At 36.0% G+C, this 24,708-nt stretch overlaps 1 protein-coding gene across 2 annotated transcripts in view; it reads left to right on the forward strand.

The window, feature by feature from the left end:
- Positions 1–1,939: 1,939 nt before the first annotated feature.
- Positions 1,940–24,708, forward strand: part of LOC131159670 (ERAD-associated E3 ubiquitin-protein ligase HRD1B-like) — a 33,970-nt gene continuing 11,201 nt past the window's right edge. The window contains exons 1-5 of one of the 2 annotated variants that reach the window (XM_058114747.1): positions 1,940–2,061; positions 2,495–3,040; positions 9,943–10,119; positions 19,455–19,604; positions 19,698–19,903. In XM_058114747.1, the coding sequence (XP_057970730.1) occupies positions 2,508–3,040; positions 9,943–10,119; positions 19,455–19,604; positions 19,698–19,903 (1,066 nt within the window). In that variant the 5' untranslated portion in view covers positions 1,940–2,061; positions 2,495–2,507. Of the gene's footprint in view, positions 2,062–2,097; positions 2,280–2,494; positions 3,041–9,942; positions 10,120–19,454; positions 19,605–19,697; positions 19,904–24,708 lie in introns of those variants that run through there. The other variant, XM_058114746.1, reaches the window with a different exon arrangement.

Here is a 24,708-nt window from a genome sequence, read left to right on the forward strand (position 1 = left end):
TGACTATTTTAAAGTCTTGCAACCTCAAGTGCAACCATTCATATTAAGTTTTTGGCAAAGTCACAGTTTTTTTTTTTTGTCAAATACATCCTTTAAATTTTTCATAAGATAAGTGGATTTTTAACAATGAGGTATTCGATTTTTCATTATTCATATAAATTACGACGGAGGAAAATCATAACTTTTGCGCGATCCTGTAAGGATGCGGTATTTCTATTTAAAATAGTGTTTCTTAAGTTCATTGTATTTAGATGGATATCAACATCAAAACTCCATGATAAATAATTGTTACATTTGATATCAAAGGGAACAAATTCAACTTTGCTTAGGTTCGATATTTAAATAAATTAACAATATTAAGGCAATTTAGAAAACAAAATGTAAAAACTGAAATAATAATATAATATTATTCCTATCATTTCGACATACTTAAATATATTTCTTCAAAAACATTATATTATTTTTCTCAATTTGTACTCTTCAGGAGTATGATTATAATTTATAATATTAAATTGGGTAATAATTTACCACCTCTTCCAGAGGTTAAATATACTACCTTATAAGAAAGATAAACATTTCACCTATTCAGGAGGTCGAATTTAACATTTATTCGAGAGGTTAAAAATATACCCTCTTCAGGAGGTAAATATTTACCGTTTCTCTTGGAGATTAGGTATACAAAATGTAGCAATTTGAATTTTATAGAGCGGAAGACTTCAAATTCATTTATATGAGAGTACTAAAAACCTTAATTGCATGGAGAGAATTGGTAAAGACTCTTTATGAGCAAGTAGGGATTTGTTCCCAAGTGTAGAGTTGTATACCCGAGTTGTAAGGCTTGCTTCGTTGGAGAAGGAGCGTTGATAGTGGATTGTTGAATCCTTGGGTTGGTGCTAAGGCATGGACGTAGGCTTGGAGCCGAACCATGTAAAAATCCCGTGTGTTGATTTTCTCTCCTTACTCTTTATTTTATTGTCTTGTGTATGATTTATATTTTATATATTGTGATATAATTGATTGTCATCTCACCAAAAGATTTTATTTTGTAGAGAAATTTAATATATGCAAAAAGAGTCAATCACCCCCCTCTAACTCTACATTGTATATCCGTTGCGAGGCACACGTATCGGGCTATGATGATTAACATATTTAAATTAAACTAATATCATCAAATTCATATATTTAAATTTAATTGGATATACCTAAAAGAAAAATGTGGTCAAATCTCTGCAGTTTAATTTAACTTTAATATATTCTAAAAAACTCGATATGATTAATCTCTACAATTTAATTTAACTTAGGCATATGGATATAATTAAAATAAAAATATTCAATTTAAATCAGACATATTTTAAAATAAAACCTAACATAATCTAACCCAGTTACCCTAACTTTGGAGTGGTGCCTACAACGTGCAAAAGATATAATTTATCTGGTTAAATCTTTAAAGAGTGGAATTGGAACCTGAAAATAATGTCCTTTGTTTAATTTCGTAGAGAAATGAAAAAGAAATTGAGAGAGAGAAAGAGAATGTGGAGAGAGTGAGAGAGAGATTGAGATAGAGACTAAGGGCGGGTTAAATCTTCAATTGAAGATGGATTAGGAAATTTACTATATAATATTGTATTATTATATTATATTATATTACATTATTTAATTAATAATAATTATTTAATTAATTAAATTAATTAATTAATTATTTTATTTTTCATTACATTATAAATTTATTATTTTATTCTATGAAAAAAAATGATGGAATGCCATATTTTTTAAAGTGTGAATGTTATATTACAATCTGGGTCTTTTTGAATTCAATTCACAATTTCCTAATCTTCCTCGGATAAATAATGTTACATGTTTAATTGGTTTAGTTCTAATCCTATTATCTCCAGCCGCCCCAAAAATAGCTATTTAAAACACGTGGCGCCACTCTATTGGCAAAATTTCCACTTGGTGACGCGTCAAGCTCCATTGGAATTCGATAGACTCAAATATTTTGTCACCGACGAACCCTAACGCTAACGCGCGCAAGAAAGAGGGGTGAGGCAGAGCTTTGAGCAGGTATTTAATCATTTCTTCTTTTATCTTATGCATTCATTCTGAGGGAATTCGCGAATCAAATTTTTTTTTGGGGCATTTGTTTTGGCCTGATATCGGTATTATTCACTTGAACTAGTGTTAAATTCAATTTGATTGAATTGATTTCAAGTTCTGATTCTTTATCGCCTTAATTGAAGCCCTCATTTTGTTTTGGCTTAATCAGGCCAAGTTGATCGGAGGTACTGTGACGAAAAACCCAATATTCAAAATTATATTTCAAATTTCGATACACTTTTTCAGTAATCAAACGACGCAATGTGAAATTTGATTTGTCTTTTGCCTATTATCGTGGTATGAATAGCCAAGTAGCGCAGGCGGTGTCTTCAGAGGCATTTAATGCATAATAGAGTATTAGTAAATTGCAGGATTTGATCTGCCTTGGAATTTTGGACAGGGGCCAGAGGAAGATGATGAAGCTGCAAACGTATGCGGGGTTTAGCTTGGTTGCAACTCTAGCCATTATTTATCATGCGTTTAATAGTAGAGGGCAGTTCTACCCAGCTATGGTTTATCTGTCGACCTCCAAGATCAGTTTGGCCCTTCTTCTCAACATGGGTCTGGTTATTATGTGCACTTTGTGGCAACTGACGAAGAAGGTGTTCCTTGGCTCTCTCCGAGAAGCGGAGGTTGAGAGATTGAATGAGCAGTCATGGAGGGAAGTCATGGAAATTCTATTTGCAATCACTATTTTCCGGCAGGACTTTTCCGTTACATTCCTTGCTATGGTCACTGCTCTCCTGTTAATCAAGGCCTTGCATTGGTTGGCTCAGAAGAGGGTTGAGTACATTGAAACAACCCCGTCTGTGCCCACATTGTCGCACATACGGATAATTTCTTTTATGGGGTTCCTCCTCCTTATAGATAGTCTCTCTTTGTACAGTTCTTTAAAGTTTTTGATACAAACGCGGCAGGCTTCAGTTTCTCTCTTCTTTGCATTTGAGTAAGTTACATGCACTTATGATTTTGCTGGATTTTCCAAGTGGTTGAAATTATGCTTATCATGCATTGTTTGTTCTTTTATTTATGGCTGGAAATTGTTGTTTGTGTAATGCAGTGGACTGAATTGTAAAAAACAAAACTCTAACATGTGAAAAACTAAAAGGTCAAATTTGCTATTTCATCTTTACTTTACTGCATTGCTCATCAATTGGCGATTTTCCTGGCATAAACTGACATGATCACTAACAAGAGGGTGATGATGGGTCTTAAAATTTAGAAGAAATTAGTGCAACATAAGGAAAAATGATAAACTAGTGGAGATCATGTGGTGGTATAAAAGTCTAGACTCTAGAGAGAGGAGAGAGAAACATTGCCTACTAGGAAACATGAATAACTATAATAATATGGAAATTTATATTATCTGTTTTTGTTTTTTATATATATATATATATATGTATGTATATATTTTTTTGGAGGTGGAGGTGGAGGGAAGAGTAATCGTGCCCACAGTAAAGGTTTGTGTAAGCTTATCATAAAATTCCAGTGGTGAGCAATTTGTTGATAAGGTTAATTCAATTAAATTTCTAAACTAACCATAAATTTCTGTTGAGTCTTCAATAGCCAAACCAATTGAAATTAATCTGTTAACTGATCATAAACGACCAAAATTTTATTTCAAATAATCTAGTCGACCAAATAAGTATTAGGCTAACCATTAACCCAACAATTAAATTTGGCCTACAAAATTTTTGACTTTTTAATAATAGGCTAAAAAACATAGAGGCCCAACTTTTATAAGAGCAAGGCTAAAAAATGAACCTCCAAAGAGCCACTCTACCCTTTCAAGGGTAGCAGAGGGGGCTTGTTACCCAAGGTTGTTAAATTTGGGATTCTACATGGGTCCCAAATTTTCTGTAGGGAGATTTTTTATTCTCCTTTTTGATTATTCTTTATCTATTAATGAAATTTATTCCTTTGCTATATAAAAAAAGAGGATCCTTCATGGAATTGCTGGAAGGGTTAGTATGATTGGAGGTAGGTTTGGATTGAGGATTTATATACGTAAAAATACATTTATTTGTCACTTTTCATAAATTTAAATATCATAAACCTAAAAAATTGTCTAATAAGTGTTCAAAACTAGGAAAATAACAAGTAGCTTATATAGTAGAGCTCTCATGCAATAATGGGATCATATGTTCAAAACTTCAAATTGTTGCATTTCGAAATCAAACTAATTATAATAAAAAAAAGGAAAAAATACTTATGAAAGAAAATGAAAAAAATAGAAATTTTAACTTAAATTAGTCAATAAACAACTATACAACATGGACATTCTAAATATAAATTAAAAAAAAAAAGAAGAGAGAAAAAAGAAGAAGAAGAGAGAAGATAACAAATAACAAAAGCGAAACCATCAACTTAGCTCATTACATTTTTCTTAACATTTAAGCCATTGTTTGGTCAATACTATCGCCAAGATCATCATGGATGACTTCATCAAGCCTATGACCATCATCATTATTATCATCAAATGCAACAACAACAAAACCAAGCCTCAAATGTATTAGCATATTATATCTATTTGTATATATATTGAACCTAGATATTGATGTTTAAAGTTTGAACCACTTAATGAATGCCAATACAATGCCAACAACAATAACAAGCCTCAAGTCCCATAAGTGGGGTTCGCTATTATGAATTGTTTTCGCCAATTCACTCAGTCAAGGGCATTCTCTTCAATTAGCATAAGAGTGGTTTTGTTCTTCCCCACTACTTTATTCCAAGTTATTTTTGGTTTATACCTTCCTCTTCTAGTATCATTAACAATAACTAACTCGCTCCTCCTCATTTTGCACTACTTGGTTTGCTTTTCAAATGCCCAAACCATCTAAGCCACCCCTTTCTTATCTTATTTTGTATAGGCGCTCTGCCTAGCTTATTGCAAGCATGTTTGTTCCTTATATCATTTAATATTATACCACTCATCCACCTTAGCATGCGCATTTCGGCCATTTTTACTTTTTGAATTTGTTGTTAGTTTCCCAACATTTTGATCCATATAACATGACTGGTCTTATAGTCATCCTATGGAACTTTCCTTTTGATTTTAATGGTATTCTACAATTGCATAGCACACTCGAAGCATTCCTCCCTGTCATCCAATATGCTTTTAAGTTTTAAATCTATGTACTAATCTTCTTCAATTTCTCCATCCACTCGTGTAATAGACCCAAGATATCGAAATCTACTAGTGCTATTGATTTCTTGATTATCAAGTTCAATCGTACATTCCATATTCATCCTTCCATGGCTGAAATTATATTTCATATATTCTGTCTTATTTCTACTTATTCTTAAACCTATAGACTCGAAAGCTGGTCTCTACAGTTCTTAGATTCTACTCGCTCCTAATTTTATTGATCAAAACAATATAATTAGTAAAGAGCTACACCATGGGACCTCATTTTGGATATTCGTAGTGAGTTCATCAATCACTAAAACAAAAATATAAGGGCTCAAAGTAGAGCCTTGATGTACAACTATTGTGATTGGAAATTCTTTAGACTCTCCTGCTGTTCTAACACTTGTTTTTACTCTATCATACGTATCCTTAATAATATCACTATAGATGCTGCATACTCTCTTCTTTTCTAACACCCACTGGAGAACTTCCCTTGGTACTTTATCATATGCTTTCTTTAAGTCAACAAAAACTATATGCAAGTCCCTTTTTCTTTTCCCTAAACTTTTCCATTGACCTTTCTAGTAGATAGATAGCTTTTGTTGTTGATCTCCTATGAATAAAACCAAATTGATTCTTTGAGATCCTTGTTTCTATTCTTATTCTTTGTTCAATTATTCTTTCCACAGTTTCATCGTATGATTTGTCTGTCTAATTCTACGACGGTTATTATAGTGTTGAGTATCTCACTTTGTTTTTGTAAATAGGTATTAACGTGCTTTTCCTCCATTCTTTTGGCATTTTCTTGGTTTTTATGATAGTGTTCAACAATAACCATATACCATCAATTGGTACGTTCTCTAGCCCTATAGATTTATTGCTTTTCATTTTTTAAAGCTAAGTATAGTGACTCTGATTTTGCGAATAAATCTTATTTTTTTTTGTCTTTTCCTCATTTGTCACTTCTAGGTTTAAGCTTGCAATTTAGTTTTCATTACAAAACTTATTAAAGTATCTTCACCACGTCCTGTTTATGTCTTCTTCTTTTACCAAGACACTATTATTTCCATCTGTTATACATTTTACATTATCTAACTCTTTGCACTTTCTTTCTCAAGCTCTAGCTAGTTTATAAATGTCTCTTTCCCCTTCTTTTGTATCTAGTCTAGCATATAAATTATCATAAGCATTATGTTTAGCTTCACTAATTGCCTTTATTTATTTTTGCCTATTTTCTCGCCTCTTTATCAAAGTTTTCTATGGTTCTCCAATTTTGCCATGTTGTATACCAAATTCTTTTTGTCTTTACTGCTTTTTGGACATCTTGCTCCCACCACTAGCTTTCTTTGTTGTCCAAGACTCTTCCTTTGGATTCATCTAAAACCTATTTTGCTAGCTTTTTAATACAGTTAGCCATTCTGTGCCACACAGTTGTCGCATTTACTTTATCCTTTTTTGTCAAATCACCCTCATTGATAATTTTATTTTCAAATTTTGCTTTATGTTCTCCTTTTAGACTTCACCATCTAATTCTATTGCATTCATTTATGTTGCTCTTTTTCTTCAATTTTTTTGTACAAATATCTAATACTAAAACTCTATGTTGTGAAGTCAAGCATTTCCGAGGATAACTTTACAATCCTCAAAAGATAAATGATCTCCTCTCCTTGTTAAGAAAAAAATTATTTGCGCTTTTATTTTGTCCACATGTGAAGGTAAGTGTTCTTTTTTTTTTCTTAAAGCAAGTGTTCATTATAACAAGATCATATTATTAGAAAAGTCTAAACTCATATCACTAGGCTCATTTTTATCTCCACTTCCATGGCCTCAATGAATCTCTCATAACCTTTATTATTCTTTCCAATGTGTCCATTCAAATAAGCTTCTATGAATGTTTTTTTAGACCTTGGTCTCCTTTTTATGTTATCCATCTCTTAGCAAAATTGTGTTTTAAGGTTTTTTGTTAAGCTTAGTTGGGGAGCATATGCCTGTAAAATAACAACACCAAGATCTGCTTTGAAGAAACGATTGAAGAGATAACACAAAGTTTTATTACAACAATCTGTCCAACCATGCACTCACTAAATGAGTTTCAATGGCGGAAGGACAACAAATAGAAAAAACAAAAGAGGACACAATCTTGTAGTCGAGATGTGTGTGTTGCTCTGGTAGGGGGGGGTCTTATTTATGGCCTCTGGTCTGTGGAAGAAGCACATGGGTGGCTCACCTATCATGGTAGGTGGTGGTAGCTCACCTACCATGACAGGCTTTGACATTAGTGGCCGTCTTTGACATTAGTGATCATCTTTGACATACCATACCCACCGTTTACACTGGATAGGCCATACCGTCTCGCCCCCCCCCCATACCCCCCACCGGGGGCGCTACCCCTAAACCCCCGTGTCTCAGAGGGGAACGTCTTCTGTCTTCATAGTACCATTGCGGTCTACCGCTTTGACCTCATCTGAGCCATACGTCAGGTAAGTGTGCCAATTAACTTGTGGGAGGTGGGCATTGCACACATATATACCAACAATGCCTTAATGATCTCTTTTATCCCTTGGCCCAAAGCTATCTTGATTTTTTCATCCTATCTCCTATTTTTTTTTTAACATCTACCACATTGTCTTTTAAGTCTTTGTCTACAAGAATTTCCACATCATTTTTATGTTTTTCTTTTCTAGTTTACCAAAGTTTAAATTCTGATTGCCCAATTTCTATAGCTTTCTCCCCTAACCACGTTGTCTCTTGGAGGCAGATTACGTTGATTTTTCTTTTGATCATTGTATCAACTAACTCCATGCTTTTCCTAAAAGTGTCCCTATATTCCAAGTTGCTAATCTAACCCTATTTTCCTGTACAATTGTACTACCTTCTTAACCCTCTCTTGTCCAGAATGTCTTGGCCTAGCCCACCCTTGTCCATTTTTCGCTACACTCGGGCGGTAGAATGCATTGCTCGTAGGAAACGCTCTAGTGAACATTTGGCAAGGATTTGTATCGTAAATGACCTAACAAGTTTTATTTTGGCCGTCAGCGACCTAACATGACCCTCTTTTATTTAGGCTTGAAACCACTTAATGAAGGCAAATTAAAACAAATTTGAGTCCATTATCTAGTATTAGATGGATTGAATTTAGCTGCAAACCCTATTCAGCTTGTTGAAAAAGCCCTTTCTCAAATAATAAGGTAGCTGCTACCGATACAAGAGGCTGAGAAGCCGCTTACTAAACTTTGGTTCTATCCCAACCAAACAACCAAAGCCAGCCTAGGTGGGAATAGGGAAAGAAAGAGAAGGGGAAGAAGCGGAGCAGAGGATTTCATCAAATCCCTTCCTTAGTTATTCATTTCCCATACAAGTTATATAGGACAAGCATCAAGCTTATAGTACGAGGAATCTAGTAAAATTTAAAAATATAATGTATTGTAGGATCTTACAATCCTACCGATCCTACTAATTTTAAGATGCACGCTATTAAGTTCCTACCCCTGTTGTCCCATGTTGAAATGTCAGGCAGGCAGCTATGTCTTTATACACACACACACACACACACATAAGGGAATGGTTCCTTTCCCTTGCCCCTTGTTCCACCCTCCCATCCCTAAAAATAACTTCAAAACAGTATTAAGATAGAAAATGGAAAATGATGATTAACCATAAAAATGACAAATAACTTGATTATGTTAATAAAAAAATTCATTGAACTGTTTAAATATTTTTGGTAATCAACTAGGTGTTCGGTTTGGAGAATCACATGCTGGAGAATCCAGATTACTAAAATAGTAAGGTGTGAAAATTTTGTTGGCATAATGGGGTCTTAAGGATTCCTCTAATGCCAACAATGTGGATCACAAGAATAAACCAAACGTGGGCATCAAGGATTCCCAGTTCACATATTAAGAATCCTCAAAGATTCCTTGTGCCATACCAGTAGATGGTTAACCTAAGAAAATCTCAACTAAAGTAAAAACTATATAAGCTTTAATTCCAATTACCCAGGATTGGACGTGAATGTTCAGAATAATTACAATATGCAGTGCGACTAACCAACAGTTTTGCATCCTCAACAGATAGGATGGAAGTATATGTTATTTCAAAATAACAAAAATTATTGTGAGCAAGTGATTGTAAATATATGCAATAATTTAGGCATAGCACCAGTTGAAGACAAGATAAGAGAAGGGTGGCTTAGATGGTTTGGGCATTTAAAACGCAGACCTAGTGAGTTATTGTTTTTGGCATGAAAAGGGGTAGGGGTAGGCCTTAAATAACTTGGAAGGCAGTGAGGATGGTTTTAATTACCCTTAATCTAAAAGAGGAAAATGCTCTCTCGACGGGTGAATTGGCGGAGAAGGATTTATGTAGCCAACCCCAGCTAGTGGGACTTAAGGCTTGTTGTTGTTGTTGTTGTTGAAGTCATTATGAGTATATTTATATTTTTAACGTCACTTTTTTCCCCGCCCTTAAAATCTTGCTCTCTGCTGCTGTGGATGTTGCCATGTATGCACTTTAGGGAATAAACAAATATGCTCCTCTTAAAAAAAAATGAAATGAAATATATATATATAAACATCACAAATAAACAAAAAATTATATATATATAGTTTCTTTCTCACTTGTACGATGGTTTTGCATTTTATATATAGTTGGTGTACTGTCTGGAGTCCTATATCTGTGTTTCTAATTACAATGATGCCTTTAAATGTATGTCGCAGGTATATGATATTGGCAACAACAACAGTGTCAACATTCTTGAAGTATGTTTTCTATGTTAGTGACATGCTCATGGATGGACAATGGGAGAGAAAGGCCGTCTATACCTTTTACTTGGAACTGATCCGTGATTTGCTGCACTTATCTATGTACATGTGCTTCTTTCTTGTGATTTTCTTGTAAGTACCTCAGTCACCCTTTTCACCTTGCTATCTTCAATGCTGTTTTTTTTAAAAAAGCATAAAACAAAAGCTGTGCTTAAGAGGAAACCAAAAAGCACACACACAAACATGTGGAATGTATTTACTTGATGTTATTCTTTAATTCATTTTTATTTTTGTAATATTTGTCTACAAATTCCTATTTGTCTGGTATCCAAAAAATTAAGGTTTGATGTCATGCACATTAGGAATAATATGTGTATGAGGGCTTGTGGTGTGGTTAGTGAGGAGTAAATTGGAGTATCAGCGTTCCAAGCGTATAAGATTTGGGATATACAAACATCTCTCCTATGGAGGAGCAAGATGTCACTCCAATCGTACATTGAGTCCAATACCTTTGAGATCCGGGTAAAAGAGGTAGACAATGAGGATTGGTGGAAAGAGGAGAGAAATCAGCTAAGACTAACTAAGGATCAAGTACAATGGATGACAGAACTTGGCGAAAAAGGAAAAATCTCAGATTCTCAGCAGATTGTTGCTGAGAAGAACTTCTTTAAGGAAATCAACCGTGGAAGGGAGCTTTCGTGGAAGTCTTGTGTAGGAAAGAGGGGAGATCTCTTAAAGAGTAAGGGTTCCTGAACCACAGTGGCATGAGAAGAACTTCTTTAAGGAAATCAACCCAGTCCCTGCAGGTACTCACAAACCAGAAGGGAGTTTTCTTGGAGCTCTTGCGCAGGAAAGAGGGGAGACCTCTTAAATAAGGGTTCCTGAATCCACAGTGGCATGACAATGGAATCTTTTTGCAAAAATTGTTGAAGCAGAAGTAGAAAAGCTCTCGACAAGGGATAGGGATGAGATCCTTCCTAGATGTTGCTGTGGGAGTCAGTGGGAGGCCCTGACCCCTTCATGTTTGATGAAAGAAGGATGTGGAGAAGTGATGCAGCGTGAAAACAAAATCTATTTTAATTTCCTTCTTTTTGTATTTTCCTTTGTTTTATTCAGGGTATTTATTTGGGTCATATCTTTAAGATTCTAGGATATTATTATTTAGGAAGCTAGTATTTTATTTTATTAGGTTTCTTAAATTGCTTTTCTTGTTATAAACCAATAAATAGGCCCTTATGTATTAGTTATGTGAAATGATAATTGAGAATTAAAGTTGTTGACATTGGTCCTGCATCAAGTGGTATCGTAGCAGACTCAAATCCGACATGTTTGTCAGTGTTATTTGACAGGGTTTGCAAATTTAACTCAAACCCACATGGCTGTTTGGGTTTAACAGGATTTTCTTTGAGCTTTAACTCAAACTTGTGGGGTTCGCAATTTTTACTTAAATTGCCTTGCATCTGCCGCTGTCTCCACCGCCGCTGCCGCCACCACCACCACCACCACCATCACCACCACCACCACCACCACCACCACCATTCAATCTCGGTCCACCTTTCCTCCACCACTTTAAACCAGCTGCTCGATTCTTTTTATAATAAAAGAGGCATAGTCGTTGCAAAATTGAGGTCTAACATCCAGCAAACTCTAGAGGGGTAACAACATCACTCATCACAAAAAAATGATGAAGGCAAGTCTCCATCATGCAAGTTTCTGTCATTGTCTTTGACAGCTTAACCAGAGTTGACTTTGCCAACATCAAACCCATGCCAGTCATGGACCTTTGTCTTTGTTGGAGATGGGCCTCACTCATTGGAGTGGAGCTTTGCTGGGCAGTCAAGCATCTACCTTGATGTTTTCATCACCATCACACCATCCCATAGCTGCTGAAGGTGGATCGAAGGTCCTCGCATTTTGTCCACTGACGACTTGATCTATATTCTTGCCATTGCGGGCCCTCAACTTGAGCTTCCACTGTCATGGGTGTCCTGCGGTTGTTGAAGAAGCAGCACTTGTGTTTCTGCTACAGGAGTGTAGACGGAGCTGCAATCCCCCCCTGATCAACCATTGAAGAAGCTGGTCCTAATTCAGTTCAGATATGTATCAAGTATCTAACCAGTTTAGCCATAACCGGTCCAGCCAGACCAGATTGAACTGGCAAGGGAAAAAAATGGTAGTTATGCATTGGACAAGATTGATGTTATGATGTACAAGAATGATTCAGTGCTGCACATCCTTATCTCGTTCTTTTGAATATAATCATTGTGAATAAGAAGACCTGACTTCCTTTCAGCCCATTCAGGAAGACGTAGTCCAAAAAGAAGATGTAGTTGTGGATGCTCCTGTTGAGATTGAAGAAACGCTGCAGGAAATGGGTTGATGCCTCAAAATTGGAGCTTGATCTCCAATCATTTGATTTCATCACGCATAAATTTGTTAGTTGGCTGTTCACGACTTTGCTCAAAACAACTTTATCCTGTTTTGAAGCTGGCATTACCCTCCAACATGGTCACAATTTGGTTCTTCATCCTTCATATTTAAAATTCAAGGTTGGATTCTTTCTATTTGGCGGGAGAGATGATACAGCGTGCAAACAAGGTCTAATTAATTTTTTTTTTTTTGGTATTTTCGTTTGTTTTATTGAGGATATTTTTATTAGGTTCATATCTTATTGTTTCTTGGGTTTTATTATTGAGGAAGCAAGATTCTAGGGTTTTGTTTTTAGGAAACTAATATTTTATTTATTTAGTTTTCTTAAATTAGTTAAATATTCCCTGAGCGTAGTAAGTTTATAATAGGCCCTTATGTATTAGTTTTGGGAGATGGGAATTGAGAGTTAAAGTTGTTGGATGTTGGTCCTACATCAAGAAGGTTCTTCATTAGGTGGAGGTTTGCAGTGTTCGACATTCTTCTTGTGACAGGTGGCATCTGGTGCCGTACAGGGAGGGATCAGATCTAAGGAGATTGGGATTCGCCTCCTGGTTTTCTGATACATCTATTGGAAGAAAATGTCTTTAGTGGTTGGAGATTTATGTGAGGATTTAGTTTATATAGACAAAGGTAGTGGACATCAGATGGAATTCAGGCAGAGTGAAGATCGAGTTTTATGGTGTATCTGTCATCGTAGAGGTGGAGATAAGATAGAGAAATTGTCACTATTCAATCCCTTTTTAGCCTGAATCTGCACCTGAGTTTTCTGCTGTTTGGAAGCTACAGATAGCGGGAGCTTGTAGGTAATATCAGAATGGAAAGTATAAGTTGAATCACAGGCCTTCTTTTTCAAATATATTGGGGCTTCTCCATAATTTTGAAAGGATTTCAGGCTTAAGATAAATATGGGGAAGAGTGCTATCGTGGCTATGCAGAGCATGTTAAAGAGTTTTTTTTGGAGGTAGGGTGCTTCGAGTTGGAGTGGCCAATGTCCGCCGGGGGGGGAGGGGTTGGTGGTAACTCTAGATCAGTTAGCTTTAGTGACCTGGTGGTTGAGAGAGTGTCCAAGCATCTAGGTGGGTGGAAGGGAGTTCTTTTCTCCTTGGGAGGCAGGATTACTCTAATCCAGGCTTGTCTTTCTAGTATCCCGTTGTGTTTTCTTTCTATTTTTAAAAATGCGTGGGTGTTGCTGGTAAGATTGAGAGAATTATGAGAGCTTTTCTTTGATCAAGGGTAGGGGGTTTTAGGGGTCATTTGGTGAGTTGGGAGGTAGTTTGTAGGTCTAAACAGGACGGAGGTTTGGGTCTTAGAAATTTGGTGTCTAAAAACACAGCTCTCTTGGCTAAATGGCTTTGTCGGTTCCGTTTAGAGGATTCTTCTTTGTGGCATAAAGTTATTAAGAGCAAATTTGGACTTGATGGGGTGGGTTACTAATCTAGTTTTAGATGTTCTTCGGGAAGTTTGTGGAAAGCTATTTCTCAGATTTATCCTCTCTTTATTTCCCATGTTAAGTTTGTGTTGGGTAAGGGGTGTAATATTTATTTTTGGAAACACTTTTGGTTAGGGAATATTGTCATGTCCGCCTCTTTTCCTTGCCTATTTCAATTGAGCTTAGGACAAAATGAGCCCATTTCCTCTTTCCTTGTTGATTCGGATGGTCCTTTATCTTCCTGGAATTTTCATTTTGGGAACGATGGGGAAACAAATGAGTTATCGTCGTTGTTGGTCTTGTTGAATAATTGTTGGGTATCCTTGGAAGCTGATAGTCGATCTTGGCTGTTGGATCCCTCAGGGGTCTATTCTTGCAAATCTTTTTATGAATTCTTGGTTAGCACTGACTTTTCCTTTCCATTGTATGAAACAATTTGGAAGGCCAAAATCCACCCCGCCCTTTTAAAATAAAAGCTTTATTTGGTTGGTTGTGCTTAATAGGATAAGTACTAAATTTGCTGCAGATTAGGAGCGTGGTCTTAAATTTCCACGAAATTGTCGAAATTTCTGATTTCCGCCACCCTCGAAATCGAAATGGCTGTCTATTTCCGTCTTGCATAATTTCCGTCGAAATCTCAACAAATCATCCGAAATTTATTGAAATCTCGAAATTTTATCAAAACTTGTCGAAATTTTAACTATACGATGAAATTTTGTTAGAATTCAAATGAGAAATTTTGGAATGAAGTGAAATTTCTATGTTAATTTATTTTATTCATTTTATCAAAACAAAAGATTATTACAAGTGTTTTTGAAATTATATGAAAAAATAAACTTACAGTAACATTTTATTTAATCATTCATGTCTAAATTATCACTATTTGTATAATAAATAACATTTAAATGATTTATGAATTTCATTTGTATTAACTGAATATGTTTAATGTACTTACCTTACAAATATGTTTGATACACATACAATTTCACAACTTTTCCACCTTATACAAAACATAGATGTATTTAATTTGTAATATATTAGTCCTAAAATTTATATTATTATGTTTATTAACCATTTCTAAAGTTTTGCAAAGAATTCCATGCTTTACTACTAATTTCCATTATTTTTTCAAATCAAAATCGAAACTGACATCGAAATCGAAATTTCCGTACTTTTGGAGCTTCGAAATTTGAGTCGAAATCGAAATTTAAGACCTTGATTAGGAGGCCTTTAAAGCCTCTCTCTCCAGATATATGCATGCTCTGTTTTAACTGCTCAGAATCTGCTCTGCATCTTTTCTTGCATTGTAATTTTGCATGGAAGGTTTGGACCAAGTTATTCAGTTATTTTGGAAAAAGTTGGATTTGTCTAGGGACAGTGGAGAAGTTTTTGGCAATATCTTTTGTTGGGTTTGGTAGGAAGGAGGAAGGAAAAGTGCTATGGATTAGTGCAGGGTTTTTGCAGAAGGAACGAAACTCGCGTATATTTTCAGGGAAGAAATTTGCATTTTTGTTGATGTGGGAGAAGATTCATTTTTCAAGGGTATGGTTTTCTGATATTCAGCAGGATTGGCATGCTCTGTTGATTTCTTAGGTTGTGCTGATTTCCTTGGGCTGTTTTTTACACTTTACTATTTTCTTCTTTTGTTTCCCCTGGGGCTTTCCAGACTTTGTCAAGGATTCTTCTCCTGATTGTATATTCTTATTCTATCAAATGAAATTATTTTGCTATAAAAAAAAAAAAAATGTTGGGGCTGAGGTTTCAAGATGCCAACAAGATAGTTGACACATATAGGATCGAGATCAAATACAAAGACAACTGGAGTTCACTCAGATAAATTGGAAGCTAATTTGAATCAGGCCAGATACCGATGATATTAGAGGATGGATTTGTGGGCCTAAGAAAGGAAAACACGTTGACTATGTTAATGTAGATTGGGTTGATACTCCAGCCTACAGCCTCATGGTTTCAATGAAAATAGAGTAACTGGAGGAGGGCTTACAGATTAAGAAGCCTTACCCCTTTCTGATGGGGAAATGAAGCGCAGGAGTGCAACCAAAAGGGAAGACTGTATTTTGTTGCACATTTAAAGGCTGCGGGGGATGAAGCATCAAATTGAGCTTGGGTTGAAATTAGGTCTTGAAGACTGACCAGGGCAACTCATGCTGATGGACGATGATCTGAAGGGTTTGGCCGATTGGGTAAAAGAACAATGATCAAGGGAAATGCAGACACTGTCCTAGAATGCAATCTTCTGGAGGTTTTAGCTTTGGAATCTTGGGAGGAATTTGATATTGAGCAGAATGGCATACTGAGGAGAGTTATGAGAAAATGGCTCAAATCTGCGAAGTGGTGGTGAGACGAGGCTTTCAGATTGTTTGCAAGTATCAGGAAAAGGAGGAAAAAGGAAGTTAGAAAGGTGGTAAGGAGACCAAAGGGAGAGGAGAGAAAAAGGAGAGCATTGAGAAGAGTGCAGTCTTCCATTGATTATGATAGGAACAGTATCAGATTTTTCAGATATGTTGGAAGATGAAATTCTACATTATTCATTGAAAAATGAGGTGGCTTGAACAATGTGAAGAAAAGAGCAGCTTTGTAAACCTTCATAAAGTACTGGAAGCCAGATTTGGTGTGTTTGCAGGAAACAAAGATGGGAGATTATGATGGAGGGAAGGTCAGAGCTTTATGGGGCATCAAACAGTTGGACTGGTGTGGAATGTAGGCTGTTGGGACGGCTGGGGATAATATAGTTATGGGTGTTATGGTCTGATACACCTTGTTGGCTCATAACCTAATTGTATAAGCTTTTAGGTAAAGTGATTGTCTAACGCGGTATAAGAGCTGGTTACCAGGAGGTCCTGGGCTCTAGTCTTGTTGCCTGCATTAGTTGTGTGGTGTTTAAAAAAATTATTGTATTCCTTGTAATAGGTGTTTATCTCCCCATGTGCTATCAGGCTGCACATGCAGGGGAGTGTTAAAGCCTGATATACTTTGTTGGCTACAACCTTAATAGCTTTAAGCTTTTAGGTAAAGTGGTTGTCTAATAATTGGGAATAAATATGCGTGTGAAATAATTGGGGATATTGACGGTGACTATGATGTTCCCTGTTAATTCCTTTCAAAACAGAGGAACAAATAACAGATTTTCACTGGAAAGGAGGAGGGAGTTGAAGAGAATAAAAGCTGTGACAGGAATTGATGGAGGTTATTAACAGATGGGATGATTCCCAGTTTGTTGCAGGGTATTTCAATATGTTTCTGCATCCTGGGGGAGAGTAGTAGAGAGGCATCAAGGGCAGCTTGTGAAGATTTTGCAGATTTTGTTAAGATCTTCGACTGAGAGTGAGGGATTATGTCTGGTCAAATTTCAGGTAAAATCCTTCGTCCATAAGTCCTAATTTCCTTCTCTTGGGATTTATAATTTCTAGGAGCATCACAGAAGTCATCTAGATCCATGTTGTACTATAATCCTATTCTTGGCAAGGAAAGGCACCTTTTAGGTTTGAAAATGTGAGGCTAAAGGCATAGTATTTTGGGAGGGCAGCTTGTATGGGTGCTGAAATGAAGAAGGTTTTTGAAGAAAAGAGAGAATTTTGGTGAGTCAGTGCCAAAGTTACTAATAAATTCTAAAGGAGAGTTGAATTTTGTGGAAGGCCCTAGTGATAAAAAGGAGGCTGGATGTAGTAACGAGGTTAGTTAAGGAAAGATGGGAAAGAAATGAAGGAATTTTCAAATTCAGAGAGTGATGATATTAGTGAGTTTGATTGTGGTGGTGAGTTTTCATTGGATGAGAATCAAGAACAATATGGGCACATTTCTGATTCTTGCGATGAAATAGGGGATTTATTGTATGTCCATCCACCCCCATTGGAAGGCTTGGGGGGGGGGGGGAGGGGAGTTTTTATTTTTAATAATGATGGGTTGGTGAACAAGTTATGCAGTAGGGATGTAATTTTGCCTACCCCCCTGGTGGAGATTCCTAAGAATGATTTAGAAAGCTAAAAAACTTTTGGACAAATGGATTTAAAGTTGAGTGACATTGGAGGAAATGAAGTGCATATGGATGGTGGTAAAACTCAAATATGAAGGGACAATAGGAATTAGTGAATTTGAAGTGCTTAGTAAACTATGATGGAAAAAATTTGAAAAGGGGGTTCCTTGGTTAATACTATTTTGTTTTATTTATTATTTATTATTTGTTATTATTTTATTTATTTGTTGGACTTTTTGTCCCTGTATGTTGTACCTTATCTTCTTTTCATCTAGATATCTTCTTTTGTTATTGAAAAAAAAAATTGGGAGCATGGTGAAGGAGCGGTGAGGCAGCAAGTTGGATCTGGTAAAGCTGGTTTTGAACTGAAAGTCCTGAAAGGGAAGTTGAGATCATGGAGCTAGGAGACCTTTGGGGATGTAAACATTTCCAAAGGAAATATGTTGCATGTTATTAACAGTTTGCGTTGGGAAAGAAGTTTAAGAGGATGCGATGATGGAAACTTTGGGGTGTAAGGTGGGAAACTTCCTTTTTCTTAGTTGGGCTTCCACTCAGAGCCAAATTTAGTGAGAAATCTTTATGGACTTCCATAATTGAGAGCGAGAAAGGAAACTTCTGGAGCTGGAAGAGCAAGCTTTTGTCAGAGGGGCTAAGGCTCACCCTTATAGGTAGCACCTTATCCAACCTACAGTTTACTTTATGCCCCTGTCTCATCCCTTGCTCAATAGCTAGGAGGTTGGAAGGTATTCAAAGAAGATTTCTTTGAGGTAATGTGAGAGAGGGCTTTAAATACCACCAAGTAAATCGGGATATTGTCAAATAATCCATTATCCGAGAGTTGGGTGTTAAAGATCTTATTTTATGTAGAAAGGATCATTTATAGAGAAAAATCATTGAAATCAAGTATGGGATTGATAGGAATGGGTAAACCACTAGAGAAAGTGGATAAATGTATGGGGCACGAGTTTGAACTTTGAAGTGGATAAGGGGGTGGGAAGAGGTGTTCCTTCCATCAAAATTTACTGTTGGAAATAGAAAGTATTAATTTCTGGAAAGACAGGTGGTTTGGGGTTCAACTGTTGCAATTATCTTCTTGGATCTTCTATTTGTGGCAATGTGGCATGGAATGAAGAGGTTCAGTTTCTTCTTGTTATACTACCATAAATACTGAAAGCTTTCGGACTTTCGGTTTTAAAATGATGTTGCAGGACTCTTGGTTTTAAGACATGGTTATGCCAATACACTTGTATGTGTCCATGGGTGTCCGCAGGGAAAATGGATTAAGTAGCATTATGTTTGTGACTTCTTGTTTCCTTTTTTGTGTGCCTCGTTTCTACATGGTTTAAGACCCCCCTCTGGCACCTTTAACTCAAATTTACATTATTTGTCAAAAAATAATTATCTGTTGTGTGCACAATATGTCTTTAACTCAAATTTACATTATTTGTCAAAAAATAGTTATCTGTTGTGTGCACAATATGTGTATTGTCAAAATCATTTTTTAACTTTGCTAGTTTGCTTCATTTGCCTAATATGCTTTTCCATTGCATGCTTATGATTTTTTTTACTTTAATATGTGATCAACTGTGGAACTGTGCCTTTTTTTTGGTCCCAAAGGAATTATGGTGTGCCTCTGCATCTGATTCGTGAGCTTTATGAGACATTTCGTAACTTTAAAGTTCGTTGTACTGATTTCTTACGTTACCGAAAGATCACCTCAAATATGAATGATCGTTTTCCAGATGCAACGCCTGAAGAACTCAATGCGTGAGTAGTTGACTTGATACAGCCTTCTTGTATTATCTTCTTTTTAACGTGCTGTTGCATGATCATTCTTAACTGTTTCTAATGGATATGCAGAAGTGATGCAACTTGTATTATTTGCCGTGAGGAGATGACCACGGCCAAAAAACTTATTTGTGGGCATCTTTTCCATGTGCATTGCTTGCGGTCATGGTTAGAGCGCCAGCATACTTGTCCTACTTGTAGGGCCCTTGTTGTACCCCCTGAAAATAGCACACATGTGGCTGGAGGACATAGATCACGGTCAGATGTGCATCAACAAGGTAATGATGTTTATTCATTTTTTCTATGATCAGTATGAGCTGCAGCTACGTGTTGTAGACCTTTGTTTTGGTATTAAGGTATCCCTATGTGTTTAGATTGTTGCATGAAGAATATGTTTTGTTTGTGAACTTGGTGAAATCTAGAATCAACAACTAACATGGCTAAGAATTGATGAGAGAAATAAATAGATATATAAGATGATGGCAAACATGTGATCTAATGTGGGTTCATTCAGAGATTCTTGCATTATGGAGAGATGTTATTTACTATTGGAAAATCAAATAAAAGTACACAATGGACAGAGTGTTAGTTCAATCCCAAACCAGCTAAAGACTCTTGTGCACTCTCTCACAATAGCCCCAAAGACCCTTCAAAATCTCAAACCCCTCTAGATTGCCTATAGTAATTTCAGGAGTTTGGTGTTTCCCTCTTGCTAAAGTGCTCTGTATTAATTTCAGAAGATGTGCCATTAGAAAAATATTTCCTACCTGATACAGGAGTCTTTGCCAGAATTTTCAAAACAGAAACAGGAAACCACATGTATCAGCAAATTGTTTGACCAGGATGAAGGATTGATCTTCCAAATTCAAAAAGCTCTTATCAGTTCTGATATCAACGTTGACTTTGATCCATCTAATCTCATGGTTTTCCTATTTTGCATTCTGAAGATTTATGACTGGAACTCCAGCATAGGTTTTCCATTTTTGAGCACGTGGCTGTGTTGAATGCTGCACAATTTTTATTGTGTTGAAAAGAGTTTTTACTTATGTTCATTTATGCTCCTCTCACAAATGTTTTTTCAAACCTTTGATTCTATCTGAAAAATTTGATCAATACTAGTGTACTCTGTGTCTATTTGTTGTGTCTCATCTTGGGCTTAACATCTGAATGCATAGTAATGGAGGATCTACAATTCATTTTAATAGTGGATGTTGTTAATTTGTTATTGTTGTCTTAAGATGTTTTTAGTCATTTGGTTTCTTAATTTATCCAACATTCATTTTTAGCAGCTAAAAAATGAGCTCAGTTTGTTGGATTTTTTCCCATCCTTCTTCTAGGAGAGAATCTAGAGTCTCGACTGTTGTGATTCTATATTTTTTTGGTCTGTCTATTCTCATTTGAATTATTCTTCTTGTTTGTCGCCTGTTCATTGCTTCATTGAAGGTTAAGGCTTTTGTTTTGTTAGCAATTTATAATAGAGTTAAATCCAATAATTTGTCGCAGATTAGGACACCTATTAAGGCTATATCGCTTGATATTTTTTTTTTATATGTTTTGGTAGTGATGAAAACTTCGCTTGTGATGCACTTAATGTCCTAATCTTTTCACACACAGTTGGTCCCAAGCCCAGGTAAAGGAGGAGGGTTGCGTTAGGTAGCTGACAGCCAGCAAAAAAATTGTCTGCTCATTATGACATGAATCCTTACCAAATATTTGTTGGGGTGTCCCCCTACGAGCGACACATTGCACTTGTACCACCCGGGTGTAGTGAAAAGTGGGCGAGGGTGGGCTAGGTCGTCGCCTCGAAGCGACGCATTGTGTCGGCGCCTGAGTATGGTGTCAAATATGCGAGGGTTCTTGCATCATTTTGGATGTGGGCAGGTAAAGAAGTTAGTTCAGGAGACTAGGATTAGATTAGCAACTTGGAATATAGGGACACTTACAGGTAAAAGCATGGAAATTGTGGACATAATGATTAGAAGAAAAATTAATATAATCTGCCTTCAAGAAACTAAGTGGGTGGGGGAGAAAGCTAGATAAATTGATAAATCAGGATTTAAACTTTGGTACACTGGAAAAGAAAAACATAAGAATGGGGTAGGAATTTTTGTGGACAAAAACTTAAAAGATAGCATTGTAGATGTAAATAGAGAAGGGATAGAATTATAAAAGTCAAGATAGTCTTAGGCCAAGAGAATAAACATCATTAGTGCTTATGCTCCTCAAGTAGGCTTAATAGAAAATCTTAAAAGACAATTTTGGGAAGATATGGATAGTATTATACAAGGCATATCAAGGAGTGAAGCCATTAATATATTAAAATAAACAATATATACATTATAGACTGTAGTTCTATTAATAAGTTCTTACTTGTTGCAACATAATTTGAAGCACTGCCAGTTACTATTTGAATCACATTTGATTCTCCAGTTTCCTCCACCATCTCATCAAGTAATTTGTACATTTTATCTGCATTCTTGACAATATTAGAAGCATCAATAGACTTGATGAATGCTTATCCCCTTGGAGAGTTCTCTAAGAAATTTATTATGTCTTTATTAGCAACCCAATCTCTCCAACCATAAGACATAATCGAGTATCCATATTTTGCCCATTCCTCCTTATGTACCTTCATCAACTTTTTCATTCGACTAACATCCTGCATTAGGAAAGGTACTCTCATGATAGCTAAGTGGCTTTATTCCAGGACCATATTGCCGAATCGATTCAAGTGCCACTGCAAAGCTGTCCAAATGCACAACATTAAATGGTATTACAACATCATACATCTACCTAGCGAAATATGCTATTGCCTTTTGTCTTAGTTCTTTCTTGCACACCTTATTTATTGATGTTTGCTTCATCTTCCCTTCTTTCCTAGCTTGAATTGCTTTCTTTGGATCAGGAGTAAAAAGGCAAGTCTAGAGGCCCCTTCTATTTTGGTTTCTTCAAGGTGGATTGGTATGAACTTCGACTTCGACTTCCACTACTAAGCACTCTTTTGCCACGAGAGTCAATTTCTTGAACTTCATCCTTTTCATCTTCACCATAACAATCTATGTCATCAAAGTCAGGCAATAAATCATTCCTCCTCCTCTATATCTTTCTTCAACATATACTCCCTAATTCCTCCTTCTCTATATCTTTCTTCAACATATACTCCCTAATCTCCTCACGTACATGAGCAAGGAACTAAGAGCATTCTTTTACATTTTGAAATCCTCCGACAATATATTGTTTTGCTCGAAATATTCCTCCCTTTGTGACTTTGCCACAAAAATTGCAAGTCAAATTATTTCTATTTTTTTTATCATCCAAATGTGTATACTTCCATGCAGGATCTTTCTTTGCAGAGGTAGAGTTTCCACTTCCAAAATCCACTTAAGATTTAAGACCTGTTATCCTAAATACCAAAGCAATATAATATATTTCAGAAAAATGTATAGTTTGTTTACTGCATTTCCAAACAAATTACAAAACAGAAGCTAATTTCAGTAAAAAAAATGTTATATAGTAGTTATAAACTTGCATTAACCTACTTAATTAATTACATATAATATTATAAGCAGCAGCAGCGGCAGGCAGCAGGCAGCAGAAGAACTGAAGAAGAAGAAGAACTGAATAAGAAGAAGAAGAACTGAAGAAGAAGATGAAGAACTGAAAAAGTAGAAGAAGAAGAAGAAGAAGAAAATGACTTACTAGTTTGAACTTCGAAGCAGATGAATTGACGACTCGCAAAGGCTCGAAGACGAACTCACGAAGCCCCTGCTGGTTCAAAGGCTCGAAGACGAACTCACGAAGAGCTCTTGCTGGTGTTGTGCTGCTTCGAAGGGTTGAAGAAGAAGGGTTCCGTTTGGTTTCGTGCTGGTTCGAAGGGTTGAAGAATAATCTTGTTGGTTTGAGTCAAAGGCTCGAAGATGAAGGGCTAGGGCAGTAGGGCTGGTTCGAGTCGAAGGTTGGATTGCTGGAAGAGGACTAGGGCTCGTTCTAGCTACATTTTCTTTATTAGTTGGATAATAGCTTCAAAAATTTGAAGGCGCAACTCATTGTGCCTGGCGCATCAGTGTGTCTCAATGCGCCTTCCTATGCCTCTTAAAGGTCGCCTCGCTTGAATAGTAATGAGGCGCTAGCCTCGTTGCCCCACTGCGCCTCGCGCCTAGGAGGCACACTTTTGACTACTATGATATAGAGGCGAGAAAAGATGCAAAAAGAAACTGTTAGTGAAGCTAAACATAGATCATTTAATAATTTTTATGATAGATTAGATACAAAATTAGGGGAAAGAGATGTATTTAAACTTGCTAGAGTTAGAGAAAGAAAGAGTAAGGACTTAGGTAATGTAAAATGTATAAAAAGTCAGGATGATATTGCCTTAGTTAAGGAAGAAGACATAAAAGAAAGATGGTGAAGTTACTTTAGTAAGCTATTTAATGAAAACCAAATAGTAAGCTTAAACTTAGAATTGGCAAATGAGGAACAAACTAAAATATGAGATTTATTCGAAAAATTAAGGTTAACGAAGTTAAATTTGCACTAAAAAAGATGAAAAATGGAAAAGCTATAGGACCGCATAACATCCCAATTGAAGTTTGGAAATGCTTAGGTGATAATGAAATTATATGGTTAGCTAATTTATTCAACACAATTATAAAAACTAAGAAAATGGTAGATGAATGGAGGAAAAAAGAACTTTAATACCTATATAAAAAAACAAAGGAGATATTCAAAATTGTAATAATTATTATGGAATTAAACTTATGAGTTATACGATGAAACTGTGGGAAAGGATAGTTGAACAAAGATTAAGGTGAGAAACAAAGGTCTCAGAGAATCAATTTGGTTTTATGCTTGGGAGATCTACTATAGAAGCTATATATTTGTTAAGAAGATTAATAGAAAAGTTTAGGGAAAAAAAAGGGACTTGCATGTGGTATTTATCGACTTAGAGCAAACATATGATAGGGTACCTAGGGAAGTTATATGGTGGGTTTTAGTAAAAAAAAGGTGTATGTAGTAGGTATACTGATGTCATTAAGTATTGAATAGTGTAAGGATTATAGATGGAGAGACTAGAGAATCTCCT

Source organism: Malania oleifera, chromosome 7, assembly GCF_029873635.1.
Source record: "Malania oleifera isolate guangnan ecotype guangnan chromosome 7, ASM2987363v1, whole genome shotgun sequence".
NCBI lineage: Eukaryota > Viridiplantae > Streptophyta > Magnoliopsida > Santalales > Ximeniaceae > Malania > Malania oleifera.